The sequence below is a fragment of the Eschrichtius robustus genome, chromosome 4 (genome assembly GCF_028021215.1).
Source record: "Eschrichtius robustus isolate mEscRob2 chromosome 4, mEscRob2.pri, whole genome shotgun sequence".
Taxonomy (NCBI): Eukaryota; Metazoa; Chordata; class Mammalia; order Artiodactyla; family Eschrichtiidae; genus Eschrichtius; species Eschrichtius robustus.
This window is the reverse complement of record NC_090827.1, coordinates 48908685-48933116: the sequence shown is the minus strand read 5'-3', so window position 1 is coordinate 48933116 and position 24432 is coordinate 48908685. Positions and strand designations below refer to the sequence as shown.

The 24432-nt window shown below is 38.6% G+C and overlaps 1 protein-coding gene across 1 annotated transcript; it reads left to right on the top strand.

Moving 5' to 3' along the window:
- The first annotated feature begins 1510 nt into the window (after nucleotides 1-1510).
- Nucleotides 1511-24431, top strand: MSMO1 (methylsterol monooxygenase 1). Its single transcript, XM_068542662.1, has 6 exons — nucleotides 1511-1584; nucleotides 6982-7267; nucleotides 12580-12728; nucleotides 13671-13797; nucleotides 15441-15595; nucleotides 23493-24431. The coding sequence occupies exons 2-6, from the start codon at nucleotides 7013-7015 to the stop codon at nucleotides 23686-23688; spliced, it is 882 nt and encodes a 293-aa protein (XP_068398763.1). The 5' UTR covers nucleotides 1511-1584; nucleotides 6982-7012; the 3' UTR covers nucleotides 23689-24431.
- Nucleotide 24432: the final 1 nt, after the last annotated feature.

Below are 24432 nucleotides of genomic sequence, written 5' to 3'. Positions count from 1 at the left end.
AACATAGTATTACTGAGCATTTCCTGTATTTCAGATACTGTGCAAAGGGCTTTGCATACATAATCACATTTACTGTCACAACAAACATTATTATAATACCCATTTTACAAAAGTACTAGATAAAATTTTGAGAAGTAAGTTATGTAAGAGCACACTGCTAATGAGTGACAACCTGGTAGGTCTGACCCCATAGCGCACGCCCTTAACACTCCTTGACAGAAGGCAACACGTTTGGGCAAAGGGAAACTTGGGCTGCGGTGCAGTCACACCCACAACCTCAGCCAATGGCGGGGGGGGGTGCCTAGAGCTAGGCTGGCCAATCAAAGGAATCCTAAATTGGGGTGAGGGGCTGGGCCTTTACACTCCTGCATCAACCAGTCACTGGACTCAGGCTGCCCCCTGGAAAGGGACTCGTGCCATGGGACAGTGGCTCTTTTTGCCAACATTCAGTAGCTGAAGACCTGCTTTAGTCCTGAAGGGGGGACCTAGGTGGTGCAGCACAACATCCACCCCAGGACACCATAGGCCTCCTAAAGACAAGGCTCTGAACACCCAAGGGACAGATCCCGTTTCTTTTCATTTGATGTGATTTTTCTGTCATGATACTTTACAAAGAACGTGGGTGTCAAACACATGGGACAGTTATCTGAATCGGTAGAGGTCACTGGACCTAACAAGAGACATATTCCTCAAGAAGGGGCTTCCTGAAGCAGATGGTACCTGACCCCTTGTTTCAGGCAGGAGAGCCAGTCCGATCACAGCCATGAAAAGCGATATTATCCCGTTTGTACAAAGTCCTGCATATAAAGTGCCTTCAACTAGACCGCGTGTTGCCCTTGTGCAAGTTTTAAAAGGCTCTCTTAAGCGAAAGCTTAAATTCGTGGATGACCCCCATCTGTGCACACTCCTGCACCCCCGCAGGGGCGGAAGGCGACCAAGCCGGGCTGCAAGTGTGAGCCCCGTGCGGGTCCGCGGCGGCGGTCTCCCCGCGTGCCGAGCCAACTGCCGCGTCCAGTCTCTCCTAAACCTCCCGGACCCTCGGCTTCCCGTCCGCATACAGGAATGGCGCTGCATTTGAAGTTCCCCATCTCCTACGTAAACGTGGGAGTTATCAAGGGGCGCTGGGGCTGGGGAGGAGAAAGAGGTGATCTAAACTCGAGGCGCACCAGCGAAAGCAGCGACCTGTGAACCCTGCGCCGCGAAAACACTTCACAGCCAGCGGAATCACTGCCTCCCCGACCGCGCAGGCGCCTGGGAGCGGGACCGAGGTTGATGCGCGACCCCTCACTGCCTCACCTCCGCCCCACCTACCTGGCTGTGCGCTCCCGCCCCCAGGCGCCGCGGCGCCTCTACTGGCCTGACGCCCAGCTCTCACGATCCTCACTCCATCCTCGCAGCCAATGGCCGCGCCGCCAGTGCTCCGTTCGCGCGAGTCACACGATGCCGGCAGCTGCGCAGACCAATCACAGCGCCCGGAAGGCGGGGCGGGGGCCCTCGCAAGCCAATAACGGCGGGAGGAACCGCCCGAGCGGCTGAGCCTAGCGAAGCTCGGGAGGAGACGGCAGCAGATACAGCGGTGTGCAGGTGAGGGCCAGGGGTGGAAGAGGGTACGGCCGGTGCCCGCGGATGGAGGCCGGGATGGAGGGCGTGGCGGCGGGTACGGGTGGAAAAGGGTGAAATCCCTCAGTCAGTGTCGGTGCCCGCGGATGGAGGCCGGGATGGAGGGCGTGGCGGCGGGTACGGGTGGAAAAGGGTGAAATCCCTCAGTCAGTGTCGGTGCCCGCGGATGGAGGCCGGGATGGAGGGCGTGGCGGCGGGTACGGGTGGAAAAGGGTGAAATCCCTCAGTCAGTGTCGGAACCGGGCACGGCCCTCAGCCGTCCGGGACAGTGGTCACAGCCCACGGTGCCAGTGTGACCAGAGTTGTACAAAAGGAGGGGGGCAAGATCTGTTTGTGTGCGCGGCGGGGCGTGCGGCTGGGAAGAGCGTACGAGAAGGGTACTGAAGGATGAATGGGAGTTGGGCAGAGGACGTACCGGCAAGGGACGCTGTTTCGTGGGCAGAGAGGCCCAAGCGGAGGACGGTCAGAGGCCTTCTTGTAGGAATACCGAGGGTGGGGGCGAGAAGGTGAGAGAGGAGGAGAGCAGAGGCCTAGGTCTTTATCTGTGGGGAGGCGCTCCCTGGAACTCTAAGGGTCTGGAGAAGGGGTGAACCCTGTCTGCTGTTCTGGAGGGAGGGTTTAAGAAAGGCACGCTTGGAGGCGCGATCCGGGCACGGCGAAGGGCAGGCACTGCTGGCAGCACTCCGACAGCTAAACTTGAAGGTTTCTAAGGGAATCCACAAACGACTACATTTCTTTTGTCTGAGCCTGTAGCAGGCCTCCAGTCAATCCAGTTGTGCAAGGATGAAAAAAGGAAAAGAAAATCCACTCTTTATTTCCCTTCCCCTTTCCTCTTGAATTCCTGTTTTTTGCTTCAGTTGTCAACAGTGTGTCCATTTCCCTCCCTTGAGTCTGGAGAGTAAACTCCTGAATGTTAATTAAAGCAGTTATCTCTCAATTGGGTAAGTATGTGAAGACTTAACCCGGGCAGCAGAATAGAGGTCTGGAACATTCTGTCCCAGATGTCTAAGTAGGTGGTGGCACCAGTTCACTGCGTGGTACAGGAGGTAGGGAGTGTGTGGGTAGTGCTGCAAGGGGCAGTGGCGGAACATGTTGGACATGTTTACTTTGACGTGCCTCTGAACTGTCTAAGTTGGAGATGGCCAGTAGATTTTTGGATAATCAGAACCTGGGGTTTAGGAGAGAGGCCTAGAGAGAGAGAGAGATTGTGGATATCAGCATATTCTTGCAACAGGAACAGATAAGCTCACTCCAGGTAATGTAGAATAGTTGGAAGGAGTAAAGAAAGCATCTCTGGGAAACTATTCAACCTCAATTCTTGAGCCTTCCTTTCTCAAAAGCTGTACCACAGACATAACTAAATCAGAAAGTGCTGTATCCTTTCTCATCTCCTGGTTGAGTCTTTGGAACTGATGTTTCCTCTGTTCAAAACTATCCCCCCCAACCCCATCCCACCCGACTTCACTCTCTTTTAATCTAGTCACCTCCCCTCCATGCTCCAGACTTGAGTTTAGATGCCTCTTTCTCTAGGATGCCTCTTTCCCTGGGCCTCTCTGTTCTATATTTCCAACCCTTTATTGTTCTTGTCACAGATTTTGTGACAGTTTGGTTACTTCTTTGTATTCCTCACTAGATTTTATGTTTTGAAGTTAGGGGTGAGGGCAGCAAGGAGCACAGTGGCTGCACATAGTACCACACATTAAATCAGAGTGAATACATATGAATCCCAAGAACCAAGAAAGGCGGGCATTTCAAAGTGAGAAGTATCAAATCTTCCAGATTGGCCAGATAAAATAAAGTCAAAAAAATGTTGGATCTGGAAGCTAGGAGACTTACTGATTTTACTTAGTAAGAGTAAATTCAGTGCATTGATTAGAATAAGAAACAGATTGTAATTGCTGGAGAATGGATGGGAAATGTGAAAATGAAGGCAGCCTATATGGAATACTCTTTCAGGGGGCTTGGGTAAACTGTGGGAATTATTCCCCTCTTACTATAATATTTATGTACTTTATTATTTCGGATCACAGTATAGCATAATGAATGCGAGCACAGGCTCCCCCACGTAGCATTTTTGTAATTTGGGAAAGTTACTTAATCTTTCTAAACCTCAGTTTTTCATTTGTAAAATGGGGATAATAAAAGTGCCTGCCTTGAAGGTGTGGTAAGGATTAAAGTATTTAATATAGAGAGAGCATGTAACACTCTTAGAACAGTTAGTGGCCTATAGAAAGTCCTTAATAATTGTTAGCTTCTTGTAGCTATGTGTCAGGTCCTATGTTAAGTACTTCATGTGCATTATTTCTTGGACTCATGAGAAGAACTATATTGTTATTCCTTATTTTTTCAGCTTTTTTGAGGTACAGTTGACAAACAAAATTGCAAGATATTTCAAGTGTATGTTGTGGTGATTTGATATACATGTACATCATGAAAAGATTCCCATCATCTAGTTACTATTGTTATTCTTTACATTCTGCAGATAATAAAACTGAGGCTTAGAGAAGTGACTTAACTTGCTCAAGGTCACACAGCTAGTAACTGGTGTTGGTTTAGCATCATCAGATTTGGTAACAACCTCATGAAAAATGAGGATTGGAACAACTTTTATTTTGTAATTTAGAATATTGAAGACATTTTGGTGTGGATGGGGACCTAGACTGCAAGTACAGTGGGCCCTTGAACAACTCGGGGATTGGGGCGCCAAACCCCTGGGCTGTTGAAAATCCACACATAACTTTTGACTCCTCTAGAACTGAACTACTGATAGCCTACTGTTGACCAAAGCCTTACCAATAACATAAACAGCTGAGAAGAGAAAACGTTAAAAAATTAGCAAGAGAAAATACATTTACAGTACTGTGCTGTATTTATTGATACCGTAAGTTTATGTCTTTTTACAAGATGAATGGTCTGTCAGTACCTACATCAACATTGTCTCATATGATACAAAACACTGTGGATGTTATGAATATTACTAACACCAGATATCAAAAATGGAAAGAAAATGTGAAAAAGAAATTCGTATATATATATATTTACATGTATAAGGATTCACGCATTGATAATGAAGAAGCAGCAATATGATTGCTTTGTGGTCACCTCGTGTAGTCGATACTATTGCTTTACAGTAGCTCAGCCTATACACTAATAAATGAATCATTATAAAGTTTTATAGCATAGTATTAGTCATATTCATAATACAGTATTGGAAACATTGTTACTTTTTTAAAAAACTACTTCACTGATAATAGGCTGGTTTGCAGTAACACATTAATTTTATATTAAATAACACTCACTTTATGCCTATGTAAGAATACTATTTACATATATTTTATGCATTCACGACATACCTAACTTTTTCTTAATTTTTTTTGATATTTCTAGGCTATGTGGTTCATCTGTGAATTTTTTCAAATTGTTGCAAATCTCCCCAAATTTTTCCAATATATTTATTTAAAAAAATCTGAGTCTAAGTGGACCTGCACAGTTCAAACCTATGTTATTGAAGGGTCAGCTGTAGTTGAGTGAGTTGTGTGTGTGAGAATTAACCAGTCAGAGGCTGCATGTTGATCTCTCCCTTAAGACAGAAGTTGGTTGGTCCAAAGAAAAAGAGAAAGGGAACAGTGGCTTGGGGGAGAGGTGATAGAGGTTAGGAAAACTTTTCTCAAGAAAGGAAGACTTGAGTATGTTTTTAAACTTGACGGGATGAACTCAGTGAAGAGGGAAAGATGAGAAAGAGTAAGTGATGGACAAGTTCTTGATGAGGTAGGATAAGAACACAAGACCAGATAGTCTTAGAGGAGAGGGTGAGTGAGCACAGGCTGTGGCACAATAGTCCCCGTGCTGTAAGTCACTTGAGAATGAGTAGGACAGAGGAATAAGGATGCAAAGTGAATTCAGAGTCCTGAGGAAGCTGGCTAAGCTTCCCCGATCCTCTATGATTAGAGGTCTATGGGGGGAGGGGGCATTTTAAATACTATTAAGAGTTTCCTAGGCTTAATATATTTGTTTTTAGAGTGGCCCATCATAATTCATAAATTAGGGACATCAGTAAACATTTTTAGGAAAGTGACGTTCTTCATAAGTTTCTATATTTTTTGATTTGGTGACCTATTAAGCTTATTTATTAAATAAGTAAAACATGCTCATGAAAAAAATTAAAATTGTAAGAAGGTATAAAATGGAAAGTAAAATCTTTCTCCTCTTCATAACCCCCCCAACCGTGTATACATATGCATTTTCTGTACAGTTTCTATGTGTGTGTGTCTCTCATATATACGTATGCATGAAAGTGCATAAAGTATATAACCTTTTCACAAAAACATAAGTGGGGTTCTTGCTCTACATTCCACAACTTGCTGTTTCACAATACTGTATCTTAGGCATCTTTCTATGTAGAACATGTAGATCTTCCTCCTTTTCTGTGGCTGTGTGTCTTTGGAAGGACCTGATAGAATTTATTTAATTCATTTCTTGTTGATGGACTTAACATTTTGTTTTACTTTTTTCTCTTTCTTTTTGCTGTTATGAGCAATGCTTCTTTCAGTCTTAGTGTGCTCATCTTGGTACACTTGAGTGAGAAAATTGCTGGGTCAAAAGGTGTATTCATTTTGAGTTGTAATAAATACTGTGAATTTTATAGACTAATCCTCCCATCAACAATGTACAATGGTGCCTGTTTCCCCAAATTGTTACTGGGTACTGGGCATTATGAAACTTAAAAGATTTTGTTTTAGGCTGCATTTCCTATTTGAGTCAAATTGAACTGCTTATTTGCTTAGTAAGCATTTGTATTTATTTTTCTGTGAACCTTCCGTGAATGGTCTTTGTCATTTTTCTGTTGGGTTTTTAGGCTTTTTCTAAAGCACTCATTGTAGCCCTTTGTCATAATTTTTGGAAATATTTTTCCCAGTTTGTCATTTGATCTTTGACTTTATTTATGATTGTCTTTTTATTCCCCATTATAAGTATTTAATTTTTATGCAGTCATGTTTGGCAGACTTTTTCTTTATAGATTCTTTTAGTTTTAAGTGACCCAACTATTGCTCATTGAAATTACAAGTTTTTCCTGGAGACCACACTGAAAAGTCTCTAAAGATGGCTTGAAATTTCTTATCCACTATAGTTCTTTAGATTCTGCTCTTGAAAGTTAGCATGTGACTTTTAAATCATACACCACAAACGGAGGTGGTGATGACATCCTGTAGACTGGGGTTTTTAATCATGTTTAGGACCTGAGAGATTGGCACTCCTCTAGTAATTTAAAAATTAATCAGAAGCATTTTTAAAACTGTTTTCTTAGAATTTCATTGTTTAGCTTGCTTATTTATTTACTTATTTATTTACTTATTTTTGCAGAATTATAAGGCTGTCTGCAGAGATTTGCAAAATGGCAACAAATGAAAGTATCAGCATCTTTAGTTCAGCATCCTTGGCTGTGGAATATGTAGATTCACTTTTACCTGAGAATCCTCTGCAGGAACCATTTAAAAATGCTTGGAACTATATGTTGAATAATTATACAAAGTTCCAGATTGCAACATGGGGATCCCTCATAGTTCATGAGGTCCTTTATTTCTTGTTCTGTTTACCTGGATTCTTGTTTCAATTTATACCTTACATGAAAAAGTACAAAATTCAAAAGGTGAGTATGATGGACTTGCAATGGAGTATTGTCATTAGTCTTGTTGAATATTTTTAAGGTAAATATAACTTTATAACTCAAAATAAACTCTAGATCAGGGCTGTCCAATAGACATATAATGAAGCCACATGTGTAATTTTCTAGTAGAATACATTAAAAAGTAAAAAGAAATAGGGAAAATAATGTTAGCAATATATTTTATTTAATCCAATAAATCTCAACTGTTGCATTTAAGTAAGTAATCAAAATTTAAAAGTTTTAATGGGATATGTTATGTTCTTATTCTTATAATAAGTCTTTGAAATCCAGTGTATATTTTACACTAATTTCAGCCCATCTCAGTTAAGACTAGCTATATTTAAAATGTTCAATAGCCACATTTCTAGTTGCTACCATATTGGACAGCACAACCCTAGAGCATTTACTGTTAAGGTTTCAAGAATAATTTGTTAAATTTTGCCTTAAGTAGATGTGATGTTTATCTAATTTGGGTTTATAAGTTTTAATTAAAAAAATATTTTTTACTGAGATATAGTTGATATGCAGTATATTAGTTTCAGATGTACAACATTGTGATTCAAAATTTTTATACATTCTACTCCATTTAAAGTTCTTATAAAATATTGACTATATTCCCTATGCTATACAATATATCCTTGTTACTTATCTATTTTATACATAGTAGCTTGTACCTCTTAATCCCCTACCTCTATCTCACTCCTTCCCCCTTTCCTCTCCCTGCTGGTAACCACTAATTTGTTCTCTATATCTGTGAGTCTATTTTGTTATATTTGTTCATTTATTTTGGGGGTTTTTTTCCCGCATGTAAGTGATAACATACATATTTGTCTTTCTCTGACTTATTTCACTTTGCATAATACCTTGCAGATCCATCCATGTTGTTGCATACGGCAAAATTTCCTTCTTTTTTATGGCCGAGTAGTATTCCATTGTGTATATATGCCACATCTTCTTCATCCATTCATCTGTTAATGGACACTTATGTTGCTTCCATATCTTGGCCATTGTAAAGAATGCTGCTATGAACGTTGTGGGTGTTTTCAAATTAGTGTTTTTATTTTTTTCAGATATATACCCAGGAGTGGAATTGCCAGATCATATGGTAGTTCTATTTTTAGTGTTTTGAGGAACCTCCATACTGTTTTCCACAGTGGTTGCACCAATTTAGATTTGCACCAACTGTGTACTAAGTTTCCCTTTTCTTCACAACCTTGCCAGCATTTGTTATTTGTAGTCTTTTTGATTATAACCATTCTGACAGGTGTGAGGTGAAATCTCATTGTGGTTTTGATTTACATTTCCTTGATGATTAGTGGTGTTGAGCATCTTTTCATATGCCTTTTGGCCATCTGTATGTCTTCTTTGGAAAAATGTCTGTTCAGGTATTACACCCATTTTTTAATCAGTTTTTTTTTTGATGTTGAATTGTATGAGCTGTTTGTATATTTTGGATATTAACCCCTAATCAGTTGTATCATTTGCAAATATTTTCTCCCATTCAGCAGATTGTCTGTTTTGTCAAAGGTTTCCTTTGCTGTCCAGAAAAGCTTTTAAGTTTAATGAGGTCCCATTTGTTTATTTTTGATTTTGTTTCCTTTGCTTTAGGAGGCAGATCCAAAAAAATATTATTACAATTTAATAACTGTAGAGGCAGAGTATTCTGCCTATGTTTTCTTCTAGGAGTTTTATGGTGGTTCCATACAAATTTTAAAATTATTTGTCCTAGTTCTGTGAAAAATGCCACTGGTGTTTCGACAGGGATTGCATTGAATCTGTAGATTGCCTTGGGTAGTGTGATCATTTTAACAATATTGATTCTTCCAATCCGTGAACACTATATCTTTACATCTATTTGTGTCGTTTTCAGTGTCTTTGATCAGTGTCTTACAGTTTTCTGTTCTGTGTATTAATTTTGTATCCAGCAACTTTACCAGATTCATTGATGAGCTCCAGTAGTTTTCTGGTGGCATCTTTAGGATTTTCTATGTATAGTATAGTATCATGTCATCTGCAAACAGTAGCAGTTTTACTTCTTCCTTTCCAATTTGGATTCCTTTTATTTCTTTTTCTTGTCTGATTGCTGTGGCTAGGACTTCCAATACTATGTTGAATAAAAGTGCAAAAGTGGTCATCTTTGTCTTGTTCCTACCTTAGAGGAAATGTTTTCAGCTTTTCACCATTGAGTATGTTGTTGGCTGTGGGCTTATCATCTGTGGCCTTTATTATGTTGAGATATGTTCCTTCTGTACCCACTTTATGGAGAGGTTTATCATACATAAATTTTAATTTTTAAATTAGCTGGAAGGGAAGGTTATGGGGATTCATGAGTAGTATTTTGCAGTTCACTCCAGCCCATGATGTCTCAACTCTTAAATGTATGTTAATATGCTAAGACTTTGATCAAGACTGTAAAGGTTTTGTTTTTACCCTAAATATATCATGGTAATTCTGCAGCATTCATGTCATCCCCCCCAAAATGATGATGCTCCTAGCTTCTAGGTATTCACTTCAGTGTACTAAATGTTTCTTGAGAGCTTGCTGTGCATGACAAAGTGTTGAGATATGCGCAGTGCCTCTTCTCAGTTTTAAACAGAGGGAAAATAGTGAACTTCTAGTAATGTGTAGACTAATGAGTTTGACACAGTTCCCAGGAAGGAATCTGCACCAGCTTGTTAGAGAAAGAAATGATTTATTGACACTTGGTAAACCCACGATAGTTTCTAACGCTTACTGTTAACTTTTCTCAAAAAGTCATGCCAAACTCAAACTCAAGGGCACACAGTCTTGGTGGAAAGCAGGCATCTTGGGAGTGTTCACCTAAGGAGACTGGTTTGTACTCGTTGAGTCCATGTCGGGTGGCAGTCAGTGCACACATCCTCTCTGACCAGTCTCTTCTCTTTGTAGCCTCTCCCAGTGAGTCTCACTTTAAGCAAGTACTAACATTGATTCTCTCTGGGGATAGTGCAGAGGGTCAGCTGCCTGTGGACTCCCAAGCCAAAGGAGGGAAGAACAAAGGGTAACGGGAGAAGGTGTTAAAAGGGCTGTGGCCTAAAGGAGAGTATCCTGTTACCGTAAATAAAGGGCACAACATTTCCAGAATACGTCTTATAAAAAGGCCTGCTTTGAAAGGCAGAATTGAGTTTGGATGTCTAAGTTCTCATGCATGTTTGGAATTCTGGCTCCCACGGGTCACCCGTTGGTTCATTTATGGGGCTGATTTGTTGTATGGCTGTCCAGGCCAAAGTATCCCTGTCTGTCTTCTGCCCTCTACAGTTGACTCACTGGTCAGAGGTGGTAACTTTTTCAGAGAGAGAAAGACCTGTTTCATTCAAGGTTTTATGAAAACTTTAGAATAAAATGTGGCAAAAGAAAGGACAAGAAGTAATCTAGTTTACAACTAGTTACTGATAAACAGAGATCGAAAGCCTTCAAGTCTGTACTTAGCATGTCTTCCTTGAGTTTCACAACCATTAAGGTCCCTGCTTTGAGATTTTTTGATACTAAAATTAGTTGTGAATATAATCAGTACAAGTTTTCACAGTATCAGGGTGTTTAAAAACAAGCCAAAAAATCAGTGTATACAGGTTTACACATTTTAAAGGCAGATACCCTGAAACAGTGAGGGTGCAGGAAAAAGTTGCTGGTGGAGCTAACACTGAAGACTCTGCTTTGAAACAGAATAGACAGCTAATGCACATGCTTGCTAGTGGGGAGAATATTCACAGGAATGAGAGAGTAATGAAGTAGACCTTGCAGGATTTTTTTAAGTCTTACATCTTGATAATTCTCTAGGAATTTTCCTCAAGGATTTATACACTAAAAACATTCTTTCTGAAGTGTGGGCCTGGTAAACAGTAAAGCATATGATTTTTTAGTTACAGTTGATTCATTTTTGTGTTAATTTCTGCAGCTACATCAGTATTAGAGTCTAGCCAGGATATCACAAGTCAGTTAAACATAGTTCTATGGGAAAAAGAGTGCCTTTGCCGGCCCAAGCCAGAATCTTCCATTTATTTTGTCCCCAATCACAGACTGGAAGTTTGGAGGAGCGGGGTCAGATCATGCTCAGAGTAGAAATAGACAATTATAAATTATCTCGCCTAATTCCCTCATTTTATTGTTGAGCAGACTGAGATGTGAGCTTCACAGAGGCCCTGAGGTTAGAGACAGCTCTCCAGACTGATTACCAGTTGAATGCTGTTTCTTTTTTGTCAGGGAAGGTAACTCTCCCAAAGAATTTCAAGAACAACACTGGAACCGTAGATTTTAGTTAGTCCAAGTTCTGCTAATAACTGTCTGTGTGATCCTGGGCAGGGAGGTTGACCTCCGGGCCTCTGCTTAGGTCAGTGGTTTCATCCTTGGGATATTATGGTTAAGTTAAAAAACTTGCATTGGTAGGTTTCTGAATTTTTAGGTAAGGACATTTAAAACAAAGCAATAACTATTTATTATCACCATCTTTTTGTAAAACCAAAAGCACTTTTTAACTAAGTACACCCCTTTAAATTGAATATATTTTAGATTTTTCTATATGGCTTGCTAAGCAAGTCGATAATCCTCATGAGGTTTTGTGAACGTTTCACTACATTAATCTCACTTCCTCATTTTGACTTTAATCTGTGAACTTCATGTGGGTAGTAGCTCTCCATTCTTTGGGAACCACTGGACGCATTTGTTTTCTAAGTTCTTCCAGCTCAGAGAGTTTCTAATTCTGTCAATGTTTAAGAACAAAAATGCACTTATTTCTGGGAATGAAAACCGCTGAATGGCTGGCAGTGTTGATTTACCTGTGTAATAAGGCTTCCAATGCTATGTGTGCAGCTGTCTCAGCAATTGGGAGAACCCAACTGTGATCTTAGCATAACACATTTCTTCCTCTCTGGCATTCCTGATGAAAGAAGTAAATGATCTGTGGGCAGCAAAGACAAGAGTTATTCATTCTGTAGTGCTCCTTTGGTTTGTAGAGATCATCGGGACCATTATGCCTGGGTTTGTCTATTGACAATTTCTTCACTTATTTAAAGTAGTGATAATATCGATAGTTGTCAAGGTTTTAGAAGCGGGTGCGTGTGTGTGTGTGTGTGTGTGTGTGTGTTGTGGTTCCTGGACCTTAGTTACTGTAACACAGCAATTATAATATAGAATTCACATAACATAGGATTAATTAAATAACATAAACTTAAGTCTCCATATAAACATTAGAGAAAACGCTAGGAATTTACTTCTAGTTTTCAGGTGAAACTCCTGATAGCAGAGGCTAATACTAAATATTTTGATTTTTTTCTCCATAGGATAAACCAGAAACGTGGGAAAATCAATGGAAATGTTTTAAAGTACTTCTCTTTAATCACTTTTGTATCCAGCTTCCTTTGATTTGTGGAACCTATTATTTTACAGAGTATTTCAATATTCCTTATGATTGGGAAACAATGCCAAGATGGTATGTAGATGCAGATTTGCTTTTTATACTCAGTCATGGTTTATCATTCAATTAAAATATCTTTAATGTTATTTTCTTTCTTCATTTGGTTAATGTTTGTTTCTTCTAAACTTTGGAAATAAATAAAATGTAGAAAAGTAAACCGTAGCAGAAACTTAAAATGTTCCCATTTTTATATGTTTCTATATTTTAGTGTAATATTTTTATTGGAAGGTGAGTTTCTTGCATCAGAAGTTTCCATAGCATCCTTTATATGATTGTATACAGGTACACATGCTTATGCCAAGAAAAAATTTATTGCATTTTAAGTCTAAAATGAAAGAAAAAAATGAGAGAATAGTTTGTGAAGTTTATAAAAATTGTGTCTATACAGACACAAATATATATTATCTGAGCATAAATATTTGTGTTCAAATAATATTTGTATTCAACTGTCTGTTCTGACTTAACCTGAACACAGATGTACAGTATATAGATATGTGCTTTTCCTATTACTGTATATTCAACATATAAAAGAATTTCTGTGTATGTGTTCATATGTATATAAAATATATTTTGCCCATTGCACTTATGTGCTTCTCTTTGTCAGGAAAAAAACAATGATTTTACTATTATTAATCTTAATTCAAGTCCTTTATCAATGTTACTCTTTTCCTAGAAGTTTTGAGTTTTGTTTCTTAACTCTGATTTTATACCTGTGACTTTTTTTTAAGCGAATTAGAATTGGTATGGTGGTCAGATTCTTTAACCCTTCTTCAGGTGGTATCATATAGCTAGCTTGCATCTATATATATTGTTTTGAGAATTTGTTGATCAATATAACCAGTTAGGTCAAGCTGGTATTTGGTTTTATGCAGTGTCTCCAGCAGTGATCCCAGGTAAAAGTCTAGATTGTTTAAGTAAAAGTTATTTAATCCTCATTGCAGTATTTTCATCTTAAAGGTACATGCTTTTGGCAAGATGCTTTGGCTGTGCAGTGATTGAGGATACCTGGCACTATTTCCTGCATAGGCTCTTACACCACAAAAGAATATATAAGCATATTCATAAAATTCATCATGAGTTTCAGGTATGTTAGAACTATATTTAATACATTTTTCCTACTAGAGGCAAAAATGTCATTTAAAAAAAAAATCTCCTGGACTTTTAAAAAAAATTGTCAGTGATGTTTTTATTTCTTTTTCCTTTGGCATGATTGTTAAGAATATAATACACACACACCTAAACACAAAGGGAGTTCTACAGATTTTCTTTAATATCTTAATTTCATGGTAAATTGAGACCTGAAAGAAAAATGTTACGTGAAATCGTTCATTTTTGTCTTTGGGTCCAGAGCGCTATCCTCACACAGTTGGGTACCTGGCAGTTTGATAGAGGCCTCTAGTGCTGTTAAGGTCATTTAAGTGGGACCCCAAAACAACAAACCTTGAATCGTTAAATTCCTAAAACACTTTCCAAGTTAGTTTTAACACATTTCCACATCATTGCTAACTCCTTCCCACAAAACAGTGATTTTTATCAGAACTGCTTTGATGTTAGCTTTGTCAAATTTGTTATTTTGGTATGTTCTGCATTGATCCTAATTACATGATATGATAAACCAAACATCCCTTTCTTGGCAGAACAAATTCAGGTGCATAAACCAAAATTAGAATTCAAGTCAATTGTTTAATGCCTTTATCTCAAATCATCAAAGACAGCTATTAAAATAGATTGTTTTAAGGACATCCCTAGACTTTTAATGTTTGGTAAGAACAAAAAAACATTTTTATTGAGAATTACTGTTAATGTTTATATATGTATGGCTAGATATATAATTGATCCTCAGTATCCATGGGTTCTGAATTCATGAATTCAACCAACCGAGGATTGAAAATATTTGGGAAAAAAATTTCAGAAAGTTCCGAAAGGCAAAACTTGAATTTGCCTCGAGTGGACAACTATTTACATAACGTTTAAATTGTATTTACAACAGTTACACAGCATTTACATTGTATTAGGTATTATAAATAATCTGTAGATGATTTAAAGTATATGGGAGGATGTGCATAGGTTATATGCAAATATTGCACCATTTTATATAAGGGACTTGAGCATCCTTGGAGTTTGGTATCCATGGGAGTCCTGGAACCAATCCCCCTGGGATACCTAGGGATGCCTGTACTATCTATCATAACATATAGAAGGGATATAATTTCATAAAATGATATACATAAATAAATGAGAATATATATATTAGGGTTCTCCAAAGAAACAAAATCAATAGGAGATACACACACACACACAGATTTATTTTAAGGAACTGGCTCATGCACTTGTGGGGGCTGGTGAATCTGAAATCTGTAGGGCAGCTCACAGGTTGGAAACGCAGGTGAGAGTTGATGTTGCAGGCCTGGATCTCAATTCCTTAGGGCAGCAGGCTGGAAACCAGGCAGGGTTTCTGTATTGTAGTCTTGAGAATTCCTTCTTTCTTGGGAATCCTCAGTCTTTGCTTTTAAGGCCTTCATCTGATTGGATGAAGCTCACCTGGGTTATGGAGGGTCCTCTTCTTTACTCATGGTCTACTGACTTAACTGTTAATCACATCTAAAAAAGACCTTCACACCAGCATCTAGACTGGTGTTTGACCAAGCAGCTGGGCACCACGGCCTAGATAAGTTGACACATAAAATTAACCATCACAATATATTAAGCAATTCTTACTTATTTTAGGCTCCATTTGGAATGGAAGCTGAATATGCACATCCTCTGGAAACCTTAATTCTTGGAACTGGATTTTTCATTGGAATCATGCTTTTGTGTGATCATGTTATTCTTCTTTGGGCCTGGGTAACCATTCGTTTGATAGAAACTGTTGATGTCCATAGGTAAGCTATGGTTTCTGTTCAGGTAAAAGTATCATAAAATATCCTTTTTTCATGGTCATAGATTATTTCGGTTTTTTTTTTTTTAAATTGAAATGTAACTGACATGTAACATTGTGTTTTAGGTGTGCAACATAATGGTTTGATATATGTATGTATTGCAAAATGCTAACCACACTGTTCATCTCTACACAGAGTGACAAATTTGAGAACTCTTAAGATCTACTCTCTTAGCAACTTTCAGATTCACAGGATTGTTGATTTCAGCCTCCATGCTGTACATTACATGTCCAAGACTTAATTCATCTTATAACTGGAAGTTCATGCCTTTTGACCACCTTCACCCATTTCATGCACCGTAATCATTGTCATAGGTTATCTTTTTTCCTAAGTAGAGTAATAGGAGAAGTTAACCTTGTTAATGTTGCTATTTTTAATAAACAGGAGAACATAATCATTGGATAAAAGTTCAAATAATAATTTTTGGGTTTTTTTACATTCCTATCTATGGCTGTTGTCGTTTTTATGGTGAGAGTATATTCATGTATCATTTGAGAAAATGAAATAAAATTTTGATAAGTGCTGCAGAACTGCCCTCCAAAAGGGCCCCTCTCTACACGCCCAGCAGGAACCTGTAAGAATGCTTTCCCTGCGCCCAACACCTTTTGCAACCTGGACATTACAGTCTAGTTAATCTTGGTCAGTAGGAGGGCAGAGAGCCTTCAGGGTTATGCACTGCATTCCCCAGGGGCTGGTGAGGCTGCATGGCTGTCTTTGTGCTGGGTTTTTTTTTTTTTCCCCATCTGCCGATTCATCCCACCACCACCCCCCACCCCGCCCGCTTGGTGTCTACGTTTGTTCTCTACATCTGTGTCTCTATTTCTGCCTTGCAGACCTGGTTCATCTGTACCATTTTTCTAGATTCCACATATATGCGTTAATATACAATGTTTGTTTTTCTCTTTCTGACTTACTTCACTCTGTATGACAGTCTCTAAGTCCATCCATGTCTCTGCAAAGGACCCAATTGCATTCCTTTTTATGGCTGAGTAATATTCCATTGTATATATGTGCCACATCTTCTTTATCCATTCGTCTGTCGATGGGCATTTAGGTTGTTTCCATGACCTGGCTATTGTAAACAGTGCTGCAATGAACATTGGGGTGCATGTGTCTTTTTGAATTATGGTTTTCTCTGGGTATGTGCCCCGTAGTGGGATTGCTGGGTCATATGGTAGTTCTGTTTTTAGTTTCTTAAGGAACCTCCATACGGTTCTCCATAGTGGCTGTATCAGTTTACCTTCCCACCAACAGTGCAAGAGGGTTCCCTTTTCTCCACACCCTCTCCAGCATTTGTTGTTTGTAGATTTTCTGATGATGCCCATTCTAACTGGTGTGAGGTGATACCTCATTGTAGTTTTTGGATTGGGTTGATTGTTTTTTTTAATATTGAGCTGCATGAGCTGTTTATATATTTTGGAGATTAATCCTTTGTCCATTGATTTGTTTGCAAATATTTTCTCCCATTCTGAGGGTTGTCTTTTCATCTTGCTTATAGTTTCCTTTGCTGTGCAAAAGCTTTGAAGTTTCATTAGGCCCCATTTGTTTATTTTTGTTTTTATTTCCATTACTCTAGGAGGTGGATCAAAAAAGATCTTGCTGTGATTTATGTCAAAGAGTGTTCTTCCTATGTTTTCCTCTAAGAGTTTTATAGTGTCCTGTCTTAACGTTTAGGTCTTTAATCCATATTGAGTTTATTTTTGTGTATTGTTGTTGGGGAGTGTTCTAATTTCATTCTTTTACATGTAGTTGTCCAGTTTTCCCAGCACCACTTATTGAAGAGACTGTCTTTTCTCCATTGTATATCCTTGCCTCCTTTGTCATAGATTAGTTGACCATAGGTGCGTGGGTTTATCTCTGGGCTTTCTATCCTGTTCCATTGATCTATATCTCTGTTTTTGTGCCAGTACCATATTGTCTTGACTACTGTAGCTTTGTAGTATGGACTGAAGTCAGGGAGTCTGATTCCCCCAGATCTGTTTTCTCCCTTCAGGATGCTTTGGCAATTCGGGGTCTTTTGTGTCTCCATACAAATTTTAGGATTTTTTGTTCTAGTTCTATAAAAAATGCCATTGTTAATTTGATAGGGATTGCACTGAATCTGTAGATTGCTTTGGGTAGTATAGTCATTTTCACAATATTGATTCTTCTAATCCAAGAACATGGTATATCTCTCCATCTGTTTGTGTCATCATTGATTTCTTTCATCAGTGTCTTATGGTTTTCTGAGTACAGGTCTTTTACCTCCTTAGGTAGGTTTATTCCTAGGTATTTTATTCTTTTTGGTGCAATGGTGAATGGGATTGTTTCCTTAATTTCTCTTTCTGATCTTTCGTTGTTAGTGTATAGGAATGTAAGAGATTTCTGTGCATTAATTTTGTATCCTGGGACTTTACCAAATTCATTGATTAGCTCTAGTAGTTTTCTGGTGACATCTTTAGGATTATCTGTGTAGAGTATCATGTCATCTGCGAACAGTGACAGTTTTACTTCTCTTTTGCAATTTGTATTCCTTTTATTTCTTTTTCTTCTCTGATTGCCATAGCTAGGACTTCCAAAGCTATGTTGAATAATAGTGGTGAGAGTGGACATCCTTGTCTTGTTCCTGATCTTAGAGGAAATGCTTTCAGTTTTTCACCATTGAGAATGGTGTTTGCTGTGGGTTTGTCATATATGGCCTTTATTATGTTGAGGTAGGTTCCCTCTGTGCCCACTTTCTGGAGAGCTTTTATCATAAATGGATGTTGAATTTTTGTCAAAAGCTTTTTCTGCATCTCTTGAGATGATCATATGGTATTTATTCTTCAATTTGTTAATATGGTGTATCACATTGATTCATTTATGTATATTGAAGAATCCTTGCATCCCTGGGATGAATCCTTTTATCCCAGGATAAAAGGATTTTATCCTTTGATCTGTCCATTGCTGTAAATGAGGTGTTAAAGTCCCCCACTATTATTGCGTTACTGTCGATTTCCTCTTTTATAGCTGTTAACATTTGCCTTATGTATGATCCTTTTACTGTGTTGTTGGATTCTGTTTGCTATTATTTTGTTGAGGATTTTTGCATCTATATTCATCAGTGATATTGCTGTGTAATTTTCTTTGTTTGTAGTATCTTTGTCTGGTTTTGGTATCAGGGTGATGGTGGCCTCGTAGAGTGTGTTTGGGAGTGTTCCTTCCTCTGCAGTGTTTTGGAAGAGTTTGAGAAGGATGGGTGTTAGCGCTTCTCTAAATGTTTGATAGAATTCACCTGTGAAGCCGTCTGGTCCTGGACTTTTGTTTGTTGGAAAATATTTAATCACAGTTTCAATTTCATTACTTGTGATTAGCCTGTTCATATTTTCTATTTCTTCCAGGTTCATTCTTGGAAGGTTTTACCTTTCTAAGAATTTTTTCATTTCTTCCAGGTTGTCCATTTTATTGGCATAGAGTTGCTTGTAGTAGTCTCTTGTGATGCTTTGTACTTCTGCAGTGTCTGTTGTAACTTCTCCGTTTTCATTTCTACTCTTATTGATTTTAGTCCTCTCCCTCTTTTTCTTGATGAGTCTGGCTAAAGGTTTATCAATTTTGTTCATGTTCTCAAAGAACCAGCTTTTAGTTTTATTGATCTTTGCTATTGTTTTCTCTGTTTCTATTTCATTTATTTCTGCTCTGATCTTTATGATTTCTTTCCTTCTACTAACTATGGGTTTTGTTTGTTCTTGTTTCTCTAGTTCCTTTAGGTGTAAGGTTAGATTGTTTGAGATTTTTCTTGTTTCTTGAGGTAGGATTGTATAGCTATAAACTTCCCTCTTAGAACAGCTTTTGCTGTATCCCATAGGTTTTGGGCCGTCGTATTTTTATTGTCATTTGTTTCTAGGTATTTTTTGATTTCCTCTTTGATTTCTTCAGTGTTCTCTTGGTTATTTAGTAACGTATTGTTTAGCCTCCATGTGTTTGTGTTTTTTACATTGTTTTTCCTTGTAATTGATTTCTAATCTCATAGCGTTGTGGTCAGAAAACATGCTTGATATGATTTCGGTTTTCTTAAATTTACCGAGGCTTGATTTGTGACCCAAGATGTGATCTATCCTGGAGAATGTTCCGTGTGCACTTGAAGAAAGTGTAATCTGCTCTTTTCAGGTGGAATGTCCTATAAATTTCATTTAAATCTATCTGGTCTATTGTGTCATTTAAAGCTTCTGTTTCCTTATTAATTTTCTGTCTGGATCATCTGTCCATTGCTGTAAATGAGGTGTTAAAGTCCCCCACCATTATTGCGTTACTGTCGATTTCCTCTTTTATAGCTGTTAACATTTGCCTTATGTATTGAGGTGCTCCTATGTGGGATGCTTATATATTTATAATTGTTATATCTTCTTCTTGGATTGATCCCTTGATCATTACGTAGTGTCCTTCCTTGTCTCTCATAACATTCTTTATTTTAAAGTCTACTTTATCTGATATGAGTATTGCTACTCCAGCTTTCTTATGATTTCCATTTGCATGGAATATCTTTTTCCATCCCCTCACTTTCAGTCTGTATGTGTCCCTAGGTCTGAAGGGGGTCTCTTGTAGACAGCATATATATGGGTCTTGTTTTTGTATCCATTCAGCAAGCTTGTGTCTTTTGGTTGGAGCATTTAATCCGTTCACATTTAAGGTAATTATCGATATTTATGTTCCTATTACCATTTTCTTAATTGTTTGGGGGTTGTTTTTGTAGGTCCTTTTCTTCTCTTGTGTTTCCCACTTAGAGAAGTTCCTTTAGCGTTTCCTGTAGAGCTGGTTTGGTGGTGCTGAATTCTCTTAGCTTTTGCTTGTCTGTAAAGCTTTTGATTTCTCTGTCGAATCTGAACGAGATCCTTGCCAGGTAGAGTAACCTCGGATGTAGGTTCTTCCCCTTCATCACTTTAACTATATCATGCCACTCCCTTCTGGCTTATAGAGTTTCTGCAGAGAAATCAGCTGTTAACCTTATGGGGGTTCCCTTGTATGTTATTTGTAGTTTTTCCCTTGTTGCTTTTAATAATTTTTCTTTGTCTTTAATTTTTGTCAGTTTGATTACTATGTGTCTCGGTGTGTTTCTCCTTGGGTTTATCCTGCCTGGGACTCTCTGCGCTTCCTGGACTTGGGTGGCTCTTTCCTTTCCCATGTTAGGGAAGTTTTCGACTGTAGTCTCTTCAGATATCTTCTTGGGTCCTTTCTCTCTCTCTTCTCCTTCTGGGACCCCTATAACTCAAGTGTTGGTGCATTTAAGATTGTCCCAGAGGTCTCTTAGGCTGTCCTCATTTCTTTTTGGTCTTTATTCTGTTTTGTGGCAGTGAATTCCACCATTCTATCTTCCAGGTCACTTATCCATTCTTCTGCCTCAGTTATTCTGCTGTTGATTCCTTCTCGTGTATTTTTCATTTCAGTTATTGCAGTATTCATCTCTGTTTGTTCTTTTATTCTTCTAGGTCTTGGTTAAACATTTCTTGCCTCTTCTCGATCTTTGCCTCCATTCTTTTTCTGAGGTCCTGGATCATCTTCACTATCATTATTCTGAATTCTTTTTCTGGAAGGTTGCCTGTCGCCACTTCATTTAGTTGTTTTTCTGGGGTTTTATCTTGTTCCCTTCATCCTGGTACATAGTCCTCTGCCTTTTCATTTTGTCTGTCTTTCTGTGAATGTGGTTTTCGTCCCACAGGCTGCAGGATAGTAGTTCTTCTTGCTTCTGCTGTCTGCCCTCTGGTGGATGAGGCTATCTAAGAGGCTTGTGCAAGATTCCTGATGGGAGGGACTGGTGGTGGGTAGAGGTGGGTGTTGCTCTCGTGGGCAGAGCTCACTAAAACTTTAATCCATTTGTCTGATGATGGGTGGGGCTGAGTTCCCTGCCTGTTGGTTGTTTGGCCTGAGGCAACACTGGAGCCTAGAGGCTCTTTGGTGTGGTTAATGGCGGACTCTGGGAGGGCTCACACCAAGGAGTACTTCCCAGAACTTCTGCTGTCCATGTCCCTGTCCCCGCAGTGAGCCACAGCCACCCCCCGCCTCTGCAGGAGACCCTCCAACATCAGCAGGTACAGCTAGTTCAGTCTCCTATGGGGTCAGTGCTCCTTCCCCCTGGGTCCTGATGCACACACTACTTTGTGTGTGTCTTCCAAGAGTGGAGTCTCTGTTTCCTACAGTTCAGTCAAAGTCCCACAATCAAATCTCACTAGCCTTCGAAGTCTGAATCTGGGACTTCCTCCTCCCATCGCTGGACCCCCAGGTTGGGAAGCCTGATGTGGGGCTCAGAACCTTCACTCCAGTGGGTGGACTTCTGTGGTATAATTGTTCTCCAGTTTGTGAGTCACCCACCCAGCGGTTATGGGTTCTGATTTTATTGTGATTGCGCCCCTCCTACCGTCTCATTGCGGCTTCTCCTTTGTCTTTGGATGTGGGGTATCTTTTTTGGTGAGTTCCAGTGTCTTCCTGTCAATGATTGTTCAGCAGTTAGTTGTGATTACAGTGCTCTTGCAAGAGGGAGTGAGCACACGTCCTTCTACTCCACCTGTCTTTGTGCTTGTTGACCAACAGTAATTTTTTCTTTGAATTACCAGTTTATATCATTTGCCAGTTTTTCTGTTAAGGCTATACGTTTTATAACCTATTGGTTCATGTGTAAGCTTTGTTTGTTACATATGTTGTAAATATTTTCTCTCCATCTGTCATTTGAATTTTAACTCTTGATGGTTCTTTTGCAGTTCTGAAGTTTTAATTTTTTATGTAGTAAAATCTCTCAGTTTTTTTTTTAATGGCTTTTGGATTTCATGCCTTGCAGAGTCTTCCTGAAACATTGTTCAAATGAAAATACTCTTGTTGTTTTCTTAAAAATTTGGTTAAATACTGTAATTCAGGAGCAGCAATTACTTTATCCTTCTGTAATGAACCTAAACCTAACTCTTACTTGAAAAAAATATTGAAACATCCACTGAATGGATTCACTGAATAAAACATTTGTGTACTCCACTGCCCAGCAGTGATGAAAACTGCTTGTGATATGTTCATATTTCACATGCTTCCTTTCTGTTGATTGGAAGGCATTTTTTGGTAAATTATTTCTATTAAATGCCTTTTCAAATTCCCAATATCCTAATTTTTCATCATTTAAAAATGATTATATATTTATTGCATTTTTATTTGGGAATTTTCATCTGTGCAAGCAGAATATGAAATTCTAGGAATTGTTTCTGAATCACTAAAGTAGCAAAATTAATGCTTCTAGTCTTAGGCAGAAAAGTGGTAGATGGTGTCTCCTTCAATCTTTCCTTCCATTGCTCTTTTCTCCTTCCTTCCCCCTTCAGACTCCTCAAGGGAGGGAAGGATTGGGGTGATTCAGACTGGTATAATTGTAGATATCAGATTTTAGACTTGTAGTTAGAAATAAAGGTGGGTACTCTAAAAGAAGTTGCAAAACAGTAATCCTCAGGTTTAACCTTTGTAATGCTTGGTACTAATTTCATATAACTTTTCCTAAAAAAAATATGTAGTATTATGGGTGTTACAAACTATGGTGAGAAAGTCCTCTAAAACAAGGAAAAAAAAAGGCATGAAAATCTATGTCTAAAGATTCATTACTATCACCCCTCTTTCATCCCCTGATGTATAATATTAATGTCTATTAATTGTTCAAGTTTTTCTTTAATTTCTTAAAGTGGTTTCTAGAATATGCACCATTTGCTGTGAGTTTTTGTCTTTTGTAAACATGTCAGGAATAAGTGACTTAGGTAAAGTGGAATGTCATTTGAATGGTTAACAAGCTTATTACTATCAATGAAAATGTCGATTATTTAAGGTGTATTTACTTTCTTAATACTCTTTATCATTTTTATTTCAGTGGTTATGACATTCCTCTCAACCCTTTAAATCTTATTCCTTTCTATGCTGGTTCTCGGCATCATGATTTCCACCACATGAACTTCATTGGAAACTATGCTTCGACATTTACATGGTGGGATAGACTTTTTGGAACAGACTCTCAATTTACTGCCTACGTTGAGAAAATGAAGAAGGTTGAGAAAAAGACTGAATAAGCATCTCACATAAACCTTGCTGCAGATACACATTTCCTGAATTGAAGCTAGTAGCTAACATTGCTTCTGGGGAGTGGAAATAAACATGTGTCTTGGTTGCTAAGTGATAAAAAGAACATTAACACCTTTTAATTATCTTCCTAGTGGGAACTTTTCTATGTTTAACTACATTTTCCCTGAGGAAGTTTTAAAGGCCATGTTGCTAACCTTACAAAAAAGATTGAAGTAATGGAAGGAATATTAATGTATGTCTTTTCCCCAAGTTGTACCATAGGCCTGAACCTGAAATTGGTCTTCAAACCTTTTAAATATATAGTGGCCATTTCAAGAACTCTTAGTAGTACTGAACTTTAAACACTATTTTGGAATTTGCTTAAAGATCAAATGCCATGGGTTGAACCACACCAATCTGTATAGTGTGAGTGAATGCTAACTCTGAAATAGCCAGCACTGGGAATTTCTACTCGTATCTGCAGCTGACCAGTTTGGGGTGATTCTCTTTCTTTGAGAAGTCCTTTTTGACTGCAATGTACTACTCTTATCTATAAACTAAGGCATTTCTGAATTGATGAAAGACTATTTTAGTCTAAAGGTTTTCAGGTTACTTGAATTTTTTAAACATTGAGCTTTATTTCTGCTATTTACCCTTTCTTTTTTGTATATCAAGTTTTCATTATACTTAAAGCTGTATCTTGAAACTTTGTGTACTGACTTGCTGTATTTGCACTTGGAGCTATTGAAATA